The 17215-nt window shown below is 36.5% G+C and overlaps 8 protein-coding genes across 8 annotated transcripts; 5 read left to right on the top strand and 3 right to left on the bottom strand.

Moving 5' to 3' along the window:
* Positions 1-103: 103 nt before the first annotated feature.
* ZRC1 (Zn(2+) transporter ZRC1) lies at positions 104-1504 on the top strand (the record flags this gene model as incomplete). The annotated part of the gene is made up of 1 exon (XM_004180049.1): positions 104-1504. One exon carries the CDS (start codon positions 104-106, stop codon positions 1502-1504), a length of 1401 nt encoding a protein of 466 aa, XP_004180097.1.
* A 292-nt stretch (positions 1505-1796) lies between these two features.
* TBLA0D00710 (uncharacterized protein) lies at positions 1797-2618 on the bottom strand (the record flags this gene model as incomplete). Its single annotated transcript, XM_004180050.1, has 1 exon — positions 1797-2618. The coding sequence occupies one exon, from the start codon at positions 2616-2618 to the stop codon at positions 1797-1799; it is 822 nt and encodes a 273-aa protein (XP_004180098.1).
* Positions 2619-4670: 2052 nt separating this feature from the next.
* On the top strand, positions 4671-5504 carry TBLA0D00720 (diacylglycerol/polyprenol kinase family protein; the record flags this gene model as incomplete). The annotated part of the gene is made up of 1 exon (XM_004180051.1): positions 4671-5504. One exon carries the CDS (start codon positions 4671-4673, stop codon positions 5502-5504), a length of 834 nt encoding a protein of 277 aa, XP_004180099.1.
* An 84-nt stretch (positions 5505-5588) lies between these two features.
* On the bottom strand, positions 5589-6518 carry YHM2 (Yhm2p; the record flags this gene model as incomplete). The annotated part of the gene is made up of 1 exon (XM_004180052.1): positions 5589-6518. The coding sequence occupies one exon, from the start codon at positions 6516-6518 to the stop codon at positions 5589-5591; it is 930 nt and encodes a 309-aa protein (XP_004180100.1).
* Positions 6519-7130: 612 nt separating this feature from the next.
* Positions 7131-8288, bottom strand: TBLA0D00740 (uncharacterized protein; the record flags this gene model as incomplete). Its single annotated transcript, XM_004180053.1, has 1 exon — positions 7131-8288. One exon carries the CDS (start codon positions 8286-8288, stop codon positions 7131-7133), a length of 1158 nt encoding a protein of 385 aa, XP_004180101.1.
* A 2244-nt stretch (positions 8289-10532) lies between these two features.
* On the top strand, positions 10533-11558 carry TBLA0D00750 (SDR family oxidoreductase; the record flags this gene model as incomplete). The annotated part of the gene is made up of 1 exon (XM_004180054.1): positions 10533-11558. One exon carries the CDS (start codon positions 10533-10535, stop codon positions 11556-11558), a length of 1026 nt encoding a protein of 341 aa, XP_004180102.1.
* Positions 11559-12683: 1125 nt separating this feature from the next.
* Positions 12684-14303, top strand: TBLA0D00760 (MCT family MFS transporter; the record flags this gene model as incomplete). Its single annotated transcript, XM_004180055.1, has 1 exon — positions 12684-14303. One exon carries the CDS (start codon positions 12684-12686, stop codon positions 14301-14303), a length of 1620 nt encoding a protein of 539 aa, XP_004180103.1.
* A 1155-nt stretch (positions 14304-15458) lies between these two features.
* TBLA0D00770 (MCT family MFS transporter) lies at positions 15459-17081 on the top strand (the record flags this gene model as incomplete). Its single annotated transcript, XM_004180056.1, has 1 exon — positions 15459-17081. The coding sequence occupies one exon, from the start codon at positions 15459-15461 to the stop codon at positions 17079-17081; it is 1623 nt and encodes a 540-aa protein (XP_004180104.1).
* Between the last annotated feature and the right edge of the window lie 134 nt (positions 17082-17215).

The raw sequence follows: 17215 nt of genomic DNA on the forward strand, positions 1-17215 counted from the left end.
ATTTGATAACCACAAGAAAAAGCAATAAAAGAAAGAAGCAAGAGCATATCTGTACTTTAGTTTTGCATAACAACTAGCACATACATACTCACACGTCGTCATCATGCTATCTTCCAAGGAAATACGTATCATAACACTGCTTTTCGTCGACTCGGTCTTTTGTATTCTGGAGTTGAGTATTGGGTACACTACGCACTCGTTGGCCTTGATTGCAGATGCCTTCCATATGTTGAACGATATAGTCTCGTTACTCATTGCACTATGGGCAGTGAATGTGGCCAAGAATAGGAACGCCGATTCGAAATATACCTATGGTTGGAAACGTGCGGAGATTCTGGGTGCGTTGATGAATGCGGTGTTTCTTATCGCGTTATGTTTCTCTATTATCGTAGAAGCATTGCAAAGATTGATTGATCCTCCAGATATTTCCAACCCACGTCTAGTGATGTATGTTGGGTTCTTTGGGTTGTTATCGAACATCTTTGGTTTGTTTTTATTCCATGATGGTGCAGGCCATGGAGGCCATGGTCATTCTCATGGGTTTGACGCATCGGATGGCAATGCCAACGATTTGGAACATTCTCATGAACATTCTCATTCTCAACAAGAATCGAATTACACCTCGTTATCATCCAGTAACCCATCTACAGAAGATATTAGAAATATCTTGCCCGATGCTGTTGTTTCAAGAGTTATTGATGAACGTACCAATTTGTTGCATCATCAAACACCTGCAGGCGGTGCAGATTTGGATTCCAAACATCCTCTATTGACGAATGGTACTACTTCCACCACTACTGTTGTTTCCAATACGAGAAAACAACCAAAGAAGGCCAAATCATTAAACATGCAAGGTGTGTTTTTACACGTTCTTGGAGATGCTTTGGGTAACATTGGTGTTATTGTTTCTGCGTATTTCATTTGGAAAACCGATTACTCTTGGAGATTCTACGCGGACCCTCTAGTTTCTTTATTCATCACCATGATTATCTTTTCCAGTGCCATCCCATTATCACGTAAGTCGTCCAAGATTCTATTGCAAGCCACTCCATCCAACGTTTCTGCCGATGAAGTTAAAGATGAGATTTTGAAAATCGACGGTGTTGTGTCTATCCACGATTTCCACATTTGGAACTTGAACGAATCGTTTTACATTGCTACTTTACACGTCTACATCAATGAACATCCCGAAAACTTTTCGCAAGTGGCTCTTTTGATTAGAGATATTTTCCACAGTTATAACATTCACAGTGTCACAGTCCAACCTGAATTTCTACTAAACGACGAACAGTCCCAGTCGAATTCGAACTCGAACTCGAACTCGAACTCGAATTCGAACTCTGCACCATCAATTACAAACCCAAGCGGCGGCAGTAGCCTCGACCACACGACTGCGGTGTTGCCTCAAGAAAACCACCCATACGGGTCTACGCAGGACTTGATGTCTTATTGCATGGCTGACGAAAGAGCCAAATGCAATGCTACGGATTGTTTAAGACACTGAATTTCTCTTTTTGATGCACTTGTCCTTGCCCTGCTTACGTTTTTTTAATCATTTTTTCGTTCCGTTCCGTTTCGTTTCGTTTCGTTTCGTTTATTCCCGCTCCCGTTAATAAAAGTTTATTATTGTTATGATATTATAATTATATATATACATTTTTTACCATATTTAAAAAAAATAAAAAAAAAGGAAAAACACTCGCACAGGCACGCATATTGCCCGAGAATGGCCCGTTCGGTCTATCAATATCCGTCGTCGTATTGTATATACAATTAGAGTAATTAATTATTAAGTATTATATGTCATATATTATATCATTTTCATTGAACCTAACTATTTTCCTTTGAGTGTCGGAAATGAAAGCGGAATTTCTTTCAAATAAAGACGACAAATCGGAGCTGGATTCGGAAAGATAATCAGAATCGCTGTCGCTGTCGCTGCCACTGCTGCCACTGCTGCCGCTGCCGCTGCTGCCACTCCTCTCTTGCTCACTTTCGTCAATTAAGACCCCATGGATCACCGCAGTGTCTTCTTCGTCTGTGTCTTGCAAGCCTAACCCCTCCACCCGGTCCAGCTCTCCTAGCGTCGCCCCTGGGCCTCCGTCGTTGAAGACATACTCGCGCAGGATTTTTTTTCTGTAGTTCCTGATCATGGGGTTGATATTGATGTAGAACATGTCGTCTCTATTCATGATGTTTTTAAAATAGTTGAATTTGAAAAGATTGACGTTTAGTTCTGTTCCGTAAATCGTAGCGTCGTCCAACGTCCCATTGACAGAAGAGACGTACAAGTTTATAGGTGGTAAATTATCGATGTATCTCTTCGGAGTTTTGCTTAGTATTGATTTTTCGGGATTCTGGACGCGGTGCAAGGGAGTGTGGATAGGGCGACTGAAGGATGGGTTGGTGTAGTTGTAATTGGCTGTGGTTGTGTTGCAAAGGTCTAATGGCGAGACGTCACATGTGTTGCGTCTTTGGTCGTATATCGTGAGAGAGGGCATTGGGGGCAAGACACGAGGGATGTGTTGTGGCTTGGGCTGATAGATTCCGTCGGTGCTTGGCAAACATTGACTCAGGTGCGAGTGTAGGGGAGGTAAGCTGACTTTGTTCAAAGACATCGTGGTGTGTGTGAAACGCAATGGACTACAACTTACAAATCTTGCAGATTGCAAATTGCAGATTGCAAATTACAAATTACAAACTGCAAATTACAAATTACAAGTCACGAACCAAACCAAACCAAAAGATCATCAGATGCTTGGTGATCTTATATACCTTTACAAATACAAACTTAAATACAAGCGTAACCGCAATTGCCCTGGCAAGTGCCCTTGTAATCTCAAATGCAACTCCGCTTACCAAGTATATGATATCATATCGCATCGTGAAACTTTCACACTCACACCAATGCTATGCCCATACACTCACTAGCAGATTAAACTTTCACCTGGATCTGGCCCAAGTTTCGGCTCGAACGCCAGGAGCCGCGGCTCTACCGTTTCTGTCTCGAGCATTGCTACGCCGTTTTCTGCGGCCGCAGAGATCCGGCAAATGGTTGTTTCCCCACAGGGCATGTGTTCCAAAACAAACACTCGAGAATTCGGATATACTGGCGTGCCTAATGCTTTTGAATTTTGTTCAGTACTTTTTCGTATTTGGCAGTGCTCCGCGGTGTTCTGCGGAGCCTGTGGGTTGGGTGCACAAGGCACCTGTCCTAAGGTTGCCGTAACGTTACCCGATCGGGCCATCGGGCGTGCCCCTCTGATTGATGCCAGAATTCGGATAAACTTGGGAAATGAAGGGAAAGTGCTGATGAATAGAAAGCTAGCTGGAAATGGTACTAAATTACTCAAGGCAAAGGAAATGAGATGGAAATGAAAGACTAGAATAAAATGAAAAGAGTGCGGTGTGGAGTGTGCAGTGCAGAGTGCAGTGCAGAGTGCAGTGCGAAGTACGCAGTGCAGAGTACGCAGTGCAAAGTACGCAGTGCGAAGTACGCAGTTCTGCAGAGATACCGTTGTGCCACAGTTAAGAAAGATAAAAGAGACATAGTCTTTGTGTTAAGCACGGTGATTTCCTGTACAAATTATCGTACGGTCGGCACAACCTTACAGGATATGCGAGTGCAGTGTGCAGTGTGAAATTACACCGGTGCTAATTAACCGGCTGTTGTTATAACATTCGGACTCCATAGCCGGGACGTCCAGAACAAGGAGTCTATGATATACACACATATACACATATGCACATATACGCATATACACATACACACACACACACGCACACACACGCACACACACACACAAACGCCTGGCCAATCTATTAATAGATACTCACACAGGGATACACCCACGCCTAACTGCAACGTAGGCCCCGCAGAAACACTCCGGCATTCTCCCATGTCTCGTGCACCTTCCGCATCCGGCAAGTATTGATCGCACAGTGATGTCACACGTCGCACGGGTTTTCCGTTTGCGGCAACCCCGCTAGACCCTGTGCCTCCGCAACAGGAAATCGCACATCTCACCTTCGATCTCGATCCAGAGCGATCGGGACACGTGTGTGTAGCGGCTGAGTTGCCATGGTTTCCCAGCACGTGTTGCTGCTCCCCTTGGGCCTGACCTGGGGCTGCCCGATGGAGTAATGCCTACGAGCCGACGCATCTGTCCAGGGAGATTCCGTCCAGAGCAGTCTGCAAGGGTCCTCAGAGATTCGGCCCTGATCGAGCCAACAATCGGTCTTGCCTACGGATTAGGCAGGCTGGGGTCTGCGTCTAGTGGTCAGGGTCTGGTTTATGCGAGTTTCAGGCTGGCATGATGATGTAAATGTTGAATCATAGGCCTTTGTATTGCATCACGGGCGTCTGCAGGTCGATATATCGGGAGTCATCTCCGATGCTCGAGCCAGGGATATTTCGGCTTTGCTCTACCCTGATGGGTCTGTTGTGTTGGGCCTTAGACCTTGGGCCACGCGCTCATACGCAGTTGCAATCCCGACACCACTCCCGACGCGTCGATCAAATGTGAAAAGAAAAAAAAATCAGCAAACAAATCTCATGCGACTATTTCAAGACCATAATACGAGAATGCCATGGTACGAGAATGCGTCAATACGAGAATGCGTCAATAGATCTCAACACCCCCATCGCCCAACCATTCGCCCACCTAGCCATGCAACAACCAGTGATGGTCCAACAAATCGCCAACGAGCTCCAAACTTCAGCCTACTCCTCCTCACCTTCTCTGGCCAACCGCACAAGACACTCTTCTCATCCTCAACCTGTACGTGCCTCCCCCGCCCCCGCCCCCGCCCCAATCCCGTCTCACAAACTAATATCAAAACATGAACTTCCAAGAAAAATCTTCCATTCTTCAATAGGTTTCATCACAATCTACCTCTATTCCTTGGGTTCCATCGAATACTCTCATGTGAAATACCCTCTTATCTTCGCCTTTCTTGTCCTGTTCCCACTCGACTTGATCAGATTGAACTCCCCCACCATCAACACCCTCTACTGCAAAGCCGTGGGCTTTTTGATGAGACAAAGCGAAGTCAACCATTATAATGGTGTCTTATGGTACCTTCTGGGTCTAACTTTCTCCTTCACATTCTTCGAAAGAGATATTGCCTTGATTTCTGTCTGTCTATTAAGTTGGGCCGATACTGCAGCCTCCTCCATTGGTAGAAAATTCGGTCATTTGACACCGAAACTCATCGGTAATAAGTCCCTAGCAGGCTCCTCGGCGGCTTTTCTCGTCGGGTATATCACTTGTTTGACCTTCTACGGTGTCATAATACCCAAATACGATCCGATCAATAAGCCAGGGAAATTGATGTGGCTTCCACATGAAAATAAACTATCGTTAAACAATCTCTCCCTATGTGGTGGGTTCATTGCTTCCTTAAGTGAAGCTATCGATTTATTTGGTTGGGATGATAATTTCACAATCCCTGTATTCTCAAGTATTTTCTTCTATATAATCATTACCGTTTTCCAAGTATGAAAGAGAGAGAGAGAGAGAGAGAGAGAGAATATTATATATTATTATTACATAGGATATAATACAAACTTACATGAATACGTCCAATCATTTCAACGATTGTGGCTTGGCCTTACCGTAGTTGGCAATCTTTTCCTTGGCCATATCACCAAACCCAACCATAAACACAGTTTGCCAAACTCCAAGTCCAATCCTGGGTGTCACACCCCTATATAACCCTTTAATCCCGTTCGTATTATAAACATATTTCAAAGTTTTCATCACAGTCAAATTTTGAGGTCTATTGGGATCATTAGTCTTGGATTGCATCTCAACTCGAATAACTTCAATAGGTTGATTCCAAGCACTTAACCCACCACCAATGGCACTGGCCAAAATCTTTTCTGTGACACTCAACTTATCGTCACTCCCCTTGTTTTGTATTTTCTTGATACCGTTTTCCACCAATCTGGAAAACCCAAATCTTGACCCCCAATTGGTCATCTGTCTCAAGGCAACAGCATTCACACCTTTATTGATCCCTCTCCAACCTTCTTTAGCCCAAATCACTTTAAAGACATCCCAAGAGGATTGTGTAACACCAGTAGACGCCATATTCTTACGTCTTGTAATTTCTACAGTTTTCATACATGTACAAAACCCCATCGTCGTATAACTTTGAACAACACCACCGGTTATACCACCAACAATACCACTCATGAAATTCCCCGCATTGGCCACACGTGCTCGATATTCCACTTCGGATGATACAAATAATAAGATCCCACCTTTAGTACAAGCTTCAATCCATGCCCATGGAATCAACCCTTGATAAAATCCGAGAAACCCACCACGAGACCAAACTTTGGCAATCGATTGAATAAATGATAAATCTCTATTAGCTGCCATCGTGGTCTTGGTAACCTCAATGGGTTGACCCAGAGTCGTCACTTCTGTCATCGTTAATACAGCCCCCAAGATTATATTGGATGGTGTAACTTTTTTTTTTTCAATTTTAGGAGTAATTTCTGTTGACATTATTTTGGAATTTTTTTTAAAACTTTGTTTTATTTTGTTATATATATATATATATATATATATATATATATTGATTAACTTCTCCTTTTTATCTGATTAGCAATTTCTTAACGTTGGATCGTATTTTCTTATTGAACAAAATGTCTTTGTTTGTTATACGGCAAATAAAAATTAAAATTAAAATAAATAAATTAAGACTTCAATAGTAAAAGGTCCCCCTTGTCTAAATCTGTAAATCTTATTTTCTTTTTGTTGTTGTTAATAGTTCCTATTATTTTGGTATCTTTATACACACACACACACACACACACGCATATATATATATACTAATTTCTTCATTATCCCAACTATTGCTCATCTATAAAGCGTACGCCAAATTGCGTATTATTCGTCACCAAAAAGGGCACTGATCGAGAAGGAATTCTCTGAAATCGCGTGGGAATGTTTTTGAGAAGTAAAATCCCGGAACGGAGTTTCCGGATAAGGCAAATAGTCACGTGTGGCTGGATTGCACGTGACCGAATTATCTTTCGTCCGAAGATGTCTTTGGCGGCTAATTTTATTTCAATTAGAAAGCCTTTGTAATACTAATTCTTGTCTACCACATCTAAATTAGGATTCCACTCCTCCGTATTGGTTCAAATATGCTTCACCTCGAGTGACTGTTCTTCTTTTCTTCCTTCCTAAAAACCATGAACTACTAATACTGTCATCGGTAACAATATCTATCTTCCATTTCCAACTCTCAGTCATTCCATCATTATAAAATAATTTGGCAAATTGAACAATGTTCCCATCCCAAACTCCAATTGATTTGATCCAATCACGTAACCCGTGTGCGGTTAACGGTTGGTTATCTACTCCAAATCCAATATTGTATGAAACCCAATCAACCACTCTTCTTTCATTATTTTGGTTTTTATTATTATTATAACAACTATGATTTCCACATTTGCTACTCTTTTCATTAGATTCAGTAATAACATTACTCTTGGTATATATGCCAGACCCATTATAACCAGAGTTATATTGTTCAGCAATATCATTTGCCATTGCTGTCACATTATAATGTTCTAAGTGTGTTGCTGTATGTTTGCCTAAATCGGAATTCCAATGAATAGAAATTACTTCTAAACTTTCATTTCCTGCTAATTTCTTCGTACTATTAGCCACAGTTAGAATTGGAACTCCGAGACCTACATTGAAAAACTTGGAAACAACATCGTCATATAGATCATCTGGTGGATATAGCATAGTTGTTGAATCCTCAATATTACCTGCTGGGTACATATGTGTCGTAGTGTTCAAACATGAATATTCAAAAGAATATCTCTCTACAATGGAATATCCAATTGCATCTTGGCCTCCATTGATTACTTTATCATGCATATATTCTTTATATGCAACATAACTTGTTGTAACACCTGCAATCGTAGCAGTAAGTGTTAATCCTAAGATTAATGTCCAACATTGTGGTGTAGCTGGTAAAACACAAATTACTGGACTCAATCCTGTAAATAGTGCAGTAGCAGCTGTCAGGACTAATCCTGCAATTGCAGAAACTTTCCCTAAATCCCAATAACTTCTTTTTATAAAAATTTCAGTGTTAATATTTTCTAATTTGGGTATATTTCTAATGAAACTATTACTCGGACTATTAGAATTTGATCTCGAGGATTTGAATTGGAAAAATATTACCATTATAAAAATTCCCATCACAAAGAATTTTCTAAAAATTTTATATCCATTTGAAAATAAACCTCTAAACATTTCTAGAAAAAAAAAAATTCAAAAAAAAAAAAAAAAAANAAAAAAGTGGTGTCTTATCTATTACAAATAAACAAAAAAAAAAATATACTAAATATACANAGTGACTTAAAACTTTTTATTCTACCATACTAAGAACTTAACGGTTTTTTTATTTTTTTTTTTAATTTTTAAAAATAAAAATAAAAGAAAATATACTAGTTTCGGTGTTAGTCTACAATATATATATATATGTATAACTTTATGGTATAAAAATATTTACTATTTATACTTGACATAGAATTACCTTTTTCTACCCCTAATTTTTTTTTTAAAACGGCCATGAGCAAAGGGAGTTTATATGTGAATATATCGAAAATAAGTGATGAGTGGGCGGGGACTATTTCTATGTACTTTTTTTATAAATTGCATATGTTAAAGGGTTTACAACAAGTAAGGTTGATTTTTGAAAAGGGGAAATTCGGGAATTTTCAAATATAAAATATATATAAGTCTTTATTGTTAAACTATTCAATTGTAATCCTAGATGGTAGGGTAACTGTTTTCCCATTAAAATTCTTTAGTAATTACTTATTGGTATAGGCGGGTATAGGTTAATAATTTTATTAATAGATGAGAAATAGTAGTGTCGTAAAAAAAAGTTTGTTTTTTTAAAAATAAGTTGCTTTAAAAATATTGTATATGAAAAATAAAAATAAATAAATCTAGCAGGTTTGAATATAGCGTATAAATTGTAAACTATTTTTTTTTTTGTTTGTTTATGTTTTTTCTATTTATTGGTCATTTTAGTTATTTTCGACTTATATTTTTCAGAATATTATATTAATAAGATGTAAATGTATAGAAATGCGAATATAATTTTCGTAACAGCCCTTAAAATTTCTGGCCTTATTCCGAATATTAGTTTCGTATTTTGTGATAATAACAGGTAATCTACATTACTTGATATATAGACAATGTGTTCTTTAATACCATCATCTGATATAGAAATACTTTTAACCTAATAAAATCTAACAAGTAAAAATTCAAAGAAAGTTTGGTAATTCTATCTTCTCTAGCTACATCTCTCACCAAACCAAAATTGAAATAGATAATTATATAAAAGTAAAAATGGAAATATTGAAGGGTAAACTATTAAAAAATGATGGCATTGCTATTCATTTTAAATGTCACACCCTTATAGTAGTGTTTAAAACAATATAAATATGTGCTAATGAGTTGATGTTTCTCGTTCAAACTGGAAATTAACTCACACCTTTATGTAGTTGTGATTGTTAATCCACATATAATAGACTATGAGTGTACTGCAGTCACTAGGGTATATTAAAACCATAATATATAACTTAATAACTACAAAAAGATTTGTACTGTACATTAATTTTATCAGATTAGGCGAGATTCTTCAACAAACTTGATTCTTACACATCAAATTTCATGTACTTAACTATATATACCTTTCTCTTATACTGACAAGCGCAAATAGTCTTTTTGTAACAAATACCATATACGAGCAAGAAAAAAAGAGAGGAAATGATTTAAAATTTAGATACTTTTCAAAAATTCACACTTCTTAAGATCTTTGAATAGGGTTATTTTTCAATGACGGCTTTGTTGAATGCAACGCATTGCATGCACATGCTAAGTGATGATTACATAACTAGTATCTGTGTTTCAAAAGCAAATGATAGGAATCTCTGAGAATTGATAGCTAAAAGCATCTTTGAATCGGTAGGAAACTTGGTTTTGCAGCACATAGTTTAAACCCGGTCGTAAAAGTTTGGAAAAAATGCATATATTTCGGATAATCATCAGATAGGGAAAGAACCCGAAAAGGTAGTGCACATATCTTTCTATAACCTGTATACTACGCAGTTTCTTATAGGTTATTTGAAAAGTTGATATTTGGGAGTTGTTGGTTGGTCCTTTTTTTTTTTTTTTTCTTCCAAGCCATCAAATAAATTTTTCAAGGTAAAATAATTAATTAATGATTACTAAGAACTATATTCCCATCACGAAAGGTTTTACATTTGTAATCAAGGGAATTAAAAGGAGAAGATGCATCATGAAGCTATTCTAAGTTTGTAAAATTGTACTGTATAAAAAGTCACCCATTGTAGAAACAATTGAATCCCATTGTTCTGTTCGTTCGATATTTAACCAATAACCTTGGCTTGTTTTATAATATTGCGATTTATATTTCACAACCAACCAACCAACCAACAACAACAAAATATAATCATTACAAAAATGTCTGTCTTAGTCTCAGGTGCTACCGGTTTCATTGCTCAACATATTGTTGAGGCCTTGTTGAATGAAAATTACAAAGTCATCGGTACTGCTAGATCACAAGAAAAAGGTGATAATTTAAAAAAACAATTCAACAACAATCCTAATTTAATCATGGAAGTGGTTTCTGATATTTCCAATGTTAATGCCTTTGATCACGTTTTGGAAAAACATGCCAAAGATATTAAAGTTGTATTACATACAGCATCTCCTTTCCATTTCAATACCACTGAATATGAAAAAGATTTATTAATTCCAGCTAGAAATGGTACCCTTGGTATTTTGGAAGCCATTAAGAAATATGCATCTCAAACAGTGGAACGTGTTGTTATTACTTCTTCTTTTGCGGCAGTTTATGATGTGGAAGCTCCACCAAGTAAAGATTTGGTTTATACTGAAAAAAATTGGAATCCAGCCACATGGGAAACTGCTCAAAAAAATGCTGTTATGGCTTATTGTGGTTCTAAAAAAATCGCTGAAAAGACTGCCTGGGATTTCTTGGAGAAAAACAAAAACGTTGTCAAATTCCAATTATCTACAGTTAACCCAGTCTTTGTATTTGGTCCACAACTTGCCTCTAGCAGTGTTGGTGATACTTTAAATACCTCTTGTGAATTGATCAATGCCGTTTTGAAATCCAAACCAAGCGATGTTCTTGCAACATCAATTGCTGGTGAATTTATTGATGTCCGTGATGTTGCCAAGGCACACTTAGCAGCTTTCCAAAGAGAAAACACTGTAGGCAAAAGATTAGTCATGTCTAATGGACCTTTCAGTAGTCAAACCATTTGTAATGTCATACACAAGGATTTCCCACAATACGATGGCAAGATTGCCCCGGTTGCCAAGGATACCGATGTTGATAATGGCAATGTTTCATTTGTTTTAGATAACAGTGCCACCAAGAAATTATTAGGTTGGGAATTCATTTCTTTACAAAAGAGTGTGGACGATACTGTTGCTCAAATTGCTCAAGTGAAAAATTAAATCCCTCAGACAATTAAGGCATCGTTTTTTTCTCTTTGCTAAGGAGACCTATATAGCATTGTTTCCTATCGGATAACTGATTATAAGACTGTTTATATTCATAAGATTATTAATATTTTTTCATCGATATTTATTTATCACTAGTCATGAAATAATTTGTAGAATTGATAGCTTAAAATATTAATGTCTCACATGCATGGTAGATCTTTGCCAAGATTGTATTGTATTCTCTGTAGAAGCTTCCAGATCTTGATTTCAACGAGTGTCGTGCCCGATAGGGGTAAACCAATTAAATCGTAGCATGTATTCTATTTAAGGAAATACAGGCACATTAATTACAAATTGACAATTTTGCATTTGCATTTGCATTTACATTTGCAATTATATTTATATTTATTTGCCTACAACATTAATACAACCACAAGTCCCTGGAATAATTGCCAAACTTCAACAGAATTCTACCCAGGCAGCTTATACTAAATTTGTCATAAAACGTGTCACGCATATAACGATAGCTTATAATATGTATCTAGTACAACGAGTTAGCAACAGGCACGTGATCAGACGCATTTGTGAGTCATCGAGAATAATTTGCAATTATTGCCACGCGTCCTGGGTGTGACCTAGTTTCCAAAAAAGGAAGGAACTCGAGGTAATTCAGGGTTCGCATTCCGTCTCACGTGCTTGAAAAATTTTATGAGCGGGGACTTTTTTTTTCATAGGCAACCGTTCCGGACAAAAGTCGCAGACTCCGGGAAACGAAACCCGAAATGTGATGCCCTTCCCGTGAGTAACCGTGAATAACCGAAGTTAGATATGCGATTGTTATCAAAGTTTATATTATTACATACACCCACACACGATAGCAGTGATCTTATTTTAGATCACATTTCTTTTTCTTCAATTTATGAATCTTAATTTTTTTTTTTAAGTTGAAAAAGGAAAAATTTCATTGTTTAGCATTATGTGCTTATGTATATAAGCTCGAGAGATATATAACAGATGTCAACTCGAATCGAGTCTTGGCTCTTGCTCGATACTGATCAATTGTATAGTATAGTGTAGTAAAATAAAATAAAATAAAATAAAATAGAATAAAAAAAATCAATTATAATAACAAAAAGTATGACTGCATTGGAAAAAAATATACGGCAAGACATCGAGATGCAAACCAATGATTCAGCTAAACTTCCATCTTCCTCTACTGGAACATCTTCTTCAAAGAATACAAAAACTCGTATACCCTTTTTGAGATCTTTGAGTTCACCAAAATCAACCACTATGCTGATTGATTATTTCTCTCCCAAGAAATCAGTTGATAGTGCATCCATCCTAAAGAAAGATGACATTGAATCAGCCATTTATAACGTTTCCGATTCTGATGTTACTGATGTCGAACATGATTTGGCATCATCTTATAACCCATATGATAAGAAAGATGAAGAAACCCCAGAGGAAGACTTGTCTTTCCCTGAAGGTGGTAAACAGGCTTGGATTGCCGTGTTTGGTTGTTTCTGTGGGTTTGTGGCTTGTTTTGGTCTTTTGAATAGCTTGGGTGCTATAGAAACACAAATTCAGAAATATCAATTGGCTGATGAATCTTCTTCTACCATCGGTTGGATATTTTCATTACAGTTATTCTTCACTTATACCTCTTGTATTTTATCTGGTACTTATTTTGATAGGAATGGGTTTAAAGTTCCTGTCATTATTGGAACCGTCTTACACGTTGGTGGTCTATTTGGTGCTGCAAACTCTACAAAACTTTGGCATTTCATCTTATCATTTGCTATCTGTGTAGGTATTGGTAACGGTATCCTTATGTCTCCTTTGGTTTCTGCTCCATGCCATTATTTCAATAAAAGACGTGGTCTTGCTACTTCATTATCCACTGTTGGGGGTTCCATAGGTGGGGCCATTTATCCAATCATATTAAGAGAATTATTTAACAAGACTCATCCAAATGATCCAAATTATGGATATTGTTGGGGGGTCAGAACTTTAGCCTTCATGGATTTGTTTCTTTTATCCATCTCTATCTTATTAGTTAAAGAAAGATTAAAGCCCACAATCCCGCCGTTACCCGATAAGACTTTCAAAACAAAATTCGATAATTTCGTTCAAGTTTATTTAAAGAATAGTTTTGATATTTTTGCTTTCAAGGATATGAGATATCTCTTTTGTGTTCTGGGTACAGTCATGGGTGAAGTATCCATTTGTTCTAGTATAACTTATTGGGGTACTTATTCTATTTCCAAAGGGGTTTCTGAAAATAATGCCTATATCATCATCATGCTAATTAACGTCAGCGGTATCCTAGGTAGATGGATCCCAGGGTATTTTAGTGATTATGTTGGCAGATTCAATGTGGCAATCCTTACTTTATTCTTATTGTCGTTAGTAGAATTTGTGGCTTGGTTACCCTTTGGCACTAATTTAAATAACATGTATGGTATCAGTGTTCTTTATGGGTTCTTCTCCGGTAGTATCTTTTCCCTATTGCCAGTTTGTTGTGGTCAGATTTCCAAGACTGAGGAGTTTGGTAAAAGATATGCTACAATGTACTTTGTTGTTGCATTTGCTACTTTGGTCAGTGTACCAATCTCAGGTGCTATCATCGGTGGTGAATCTTCTCATGAATACCAACACTATATCATCTGGTGTGGTATCACAGCCTTCGCTTCTGGGTGTTGTTTTATCGTGTCAAGATACTTTTCTGTTGGATTTAAATTAGTTAAATTTTAAAGAAAGAAAAAATAAATCGTTTCGATTTAAATTCACACTCATTATTCATTCGCTATTTTCATTCTTTTTTTTTTTATTATTTTTCACTTTCATTATTGATAGATTTTACGTTTAACTTTATTAAAAACTTAATTTTACTTAATTTTACTTCATTTTTCCATTTTATTTTTTAATAAACATAAATAATTTTATACATTTAGTATTTACATTCTTTAATAATATATTTACATCTTTAAGTTAAAAAAATGGGACTTAGCCAACGAGAAAATTCTATATAGTAATTAATTTTACTGTAGGATAATGGGCTTTAAGACTTAAGTATAAAAAGGTAAATTAAATAAATATAAAAACAAACAAACACTAGAACGCATTGGAAATTGTTGTAATTGATAAAGATATATCAATATACTTTGAACTTAAAATATAGCACCAGGTATATTTACGCTTTCTTTTTTTTTCAATTTTTTTTTTTTGTTTAATAGCAATACTTCATAAGATATAATTCGTTTTGTCTTAAAACTCGTCCATCTTACATCAATGATGAATATCTGTACGCTCAATTATCTACAGCTCCACCAGATCCATTTTCAATTTTCGTTACATACTGTTTGACACAATAATTTGTGACACTTCCCGGAACCGACGCCTCAGAGCCTCTAAATCATCCACCTGACATAAAAAAATATGCGGGACAGGCATTTCTTCCTGATAATGTGACTTTTTAGAGAGAATCATTTTTAAAATGACGAATTACCTATTTTGGAAAAGTTTTTCACTTCAGGAATTTACCATTTTTTTAATGGACTTCAGAGTTTTTATAAGGGTTATATTAAATGAACTATAATTTAAAAATAGACCATTATCAAAATTGCTTCTGAATAGAAAAATTCGTCTTTTTACGGATTGCAAGCGATTTGCTGAAGGAGTTAGTTAGAGTCAGAAATAAAGATCTCGATGTAAAGAGGTCCTCTTTTCTTGTACCTGATTTGTAATCTATTTACGAGTAAAATGTGTTTAAACCAGAAAATACAAAAATACTACTCACTATAGTTCAAGGGTTAAAATGAACTGTATCTGTAACTTCTTGATTTTACTTTACTGTGCCTGTTCCTGATAGTATTGGCTAGGTTAACAAAATACTCATCATCAAACAGAATGATTTCAAATGATTTTGAAATAAATCAAGTAACGCAGGAATTTATAAGTGAAGTGAATAATAAGAGTGATGTAGATGGTATTAGTATTTCAAAAATAAATTATTCTGCTAATTCTAAAGGAGACGAATTTCCCACAGATCAGTACGAAATGGTGGTGGGAAAAGGTTCACTCGTGTACGATTCAGATTCTATATTGAGAGATACAGAAAACCAATTGAATGATAGCACTACTAATTACTTTGATGATGATCTACATAGTATCCAAGATTCCAAAAGTTTACAAGATGAGTCTCAGGAAGAAATACAAAATCAAGGATTTCTACTAGATGATGGAATTTATTACCCAGAAGGAGGGTTAAAAGCTTGGATAGCGACTTTTGGATGCTTTTGTGGGTTCTTTGCATGTTTTGGCATTGGAAATGCTCTTGGAGCTGTAGAAACTCAAGTTCAAAAATACCAATTATCCTCCTATAGCTCAACAAAGATTGGCTGGATTTTTTCCCTAGAATTATTCTTCACCTTTATATCTTGTATTTTCTCTGGTACTTATTTTGATAGAAATGGGTTCAAAGCTCCAGTAATAGTAGGGACAATACTTCATGTGGGTGGTCTATGGGGGACTTCTACTTCTAATGACTATTGGGAATTTATACTATTTTTTTCATTGTTTTTAGGATGTGGTAATGGGGTTTTGATTTCTCCTTTGATGTCTGCTCCATGCCATTATTTCAATAGAAGACGAGGGTTAGCTACAGCATTATCCACTGTAGGCGGCTCTATTGGAGGGGCAATATTCCCTGTTATGCTAAGAGAGTTCTTTAAGCAAACAAGAGAAAATGATTCAAATTTTGGGTATCGCTGGGGGATAAGATCAATTGCAATACTAAATCTATCATTATTAATGTTGTCAATCTGTCTAGTTAAAGAAAGAATAACTCCAATAGCTCCAGTATTACCAGATAATTCGTTCAGGACAAAGATGAATAATTTCATCCAAGTTTATATAAAAAACAGTTTTGATGCCAATGCATTTAAAGACAAGAGATATTTGTTCTGTGTCATAGGTACGATAATGGGTGAAATATCAATTTGCTGTAGTATCACTTATTGGGGGACTTATTGTATTTCAAAGGGAATCACTGAGGCTGACGTTTATTTGCTAATTATGGTAATTAATGTAAGTGGCATTCCAGGAAGATGGGTGCCGGGATATTTTAGCGACTTCATTGGGAGATTTAATACTGCAATAATCACACTATTATTACTGACCTTTGTGGAATTCTTTATTTGGTTACCATTTGGTAATAACATTAGAAATATGTATATTATTAGTATTCTTTATGGGTTCTTCTCCGGCAGTATCTTTTCTTTGTTGCCCGTGTGCTGTGGTCAAGTTTCCAAGACTGAAGAGTTTGGTAAAAGATACGCTACAATGTATTTCGTCGTTGCATTTGCAACATTAATCAGTGTCCCTTTTTCGGGTACTATTATCGGGAATGAGTCAGTAGCTTCTTATAATAGATTTATTATTTGGTGTAGTGCCACAACTTTAGTTTCTGCAGTTTGCTTCTGGATTTCAAAGTATTATGCTGTTGGAGCTGGGCAAAGTATTCGTTTCTAGTAAAACACACATTTTCATTTTGAGTGAATCACACTTTTTTCTTTTTTATTTTTTTTTTTTTTTTTTTTTTTGTATTTAAACATTTTATCATACATTCTATTTTCATATATTTAACATTATTTCACTTTCCTTAT

This window comes from Henningerozyma blattae, chromosome 4, assembly GCF_000315915.1.
Source record: "Henningerozyma blattae CBS 6284 chromosome 4, complete genome".
Taxonomy (NCBI): domain Eukaryota; kingdom Fungi; phylum Ascomycota; class Saccharomycetes; order Saccharomycetales; family Saccharomycetaceae; genus Henningerozyma; species Henningerozyma blattae.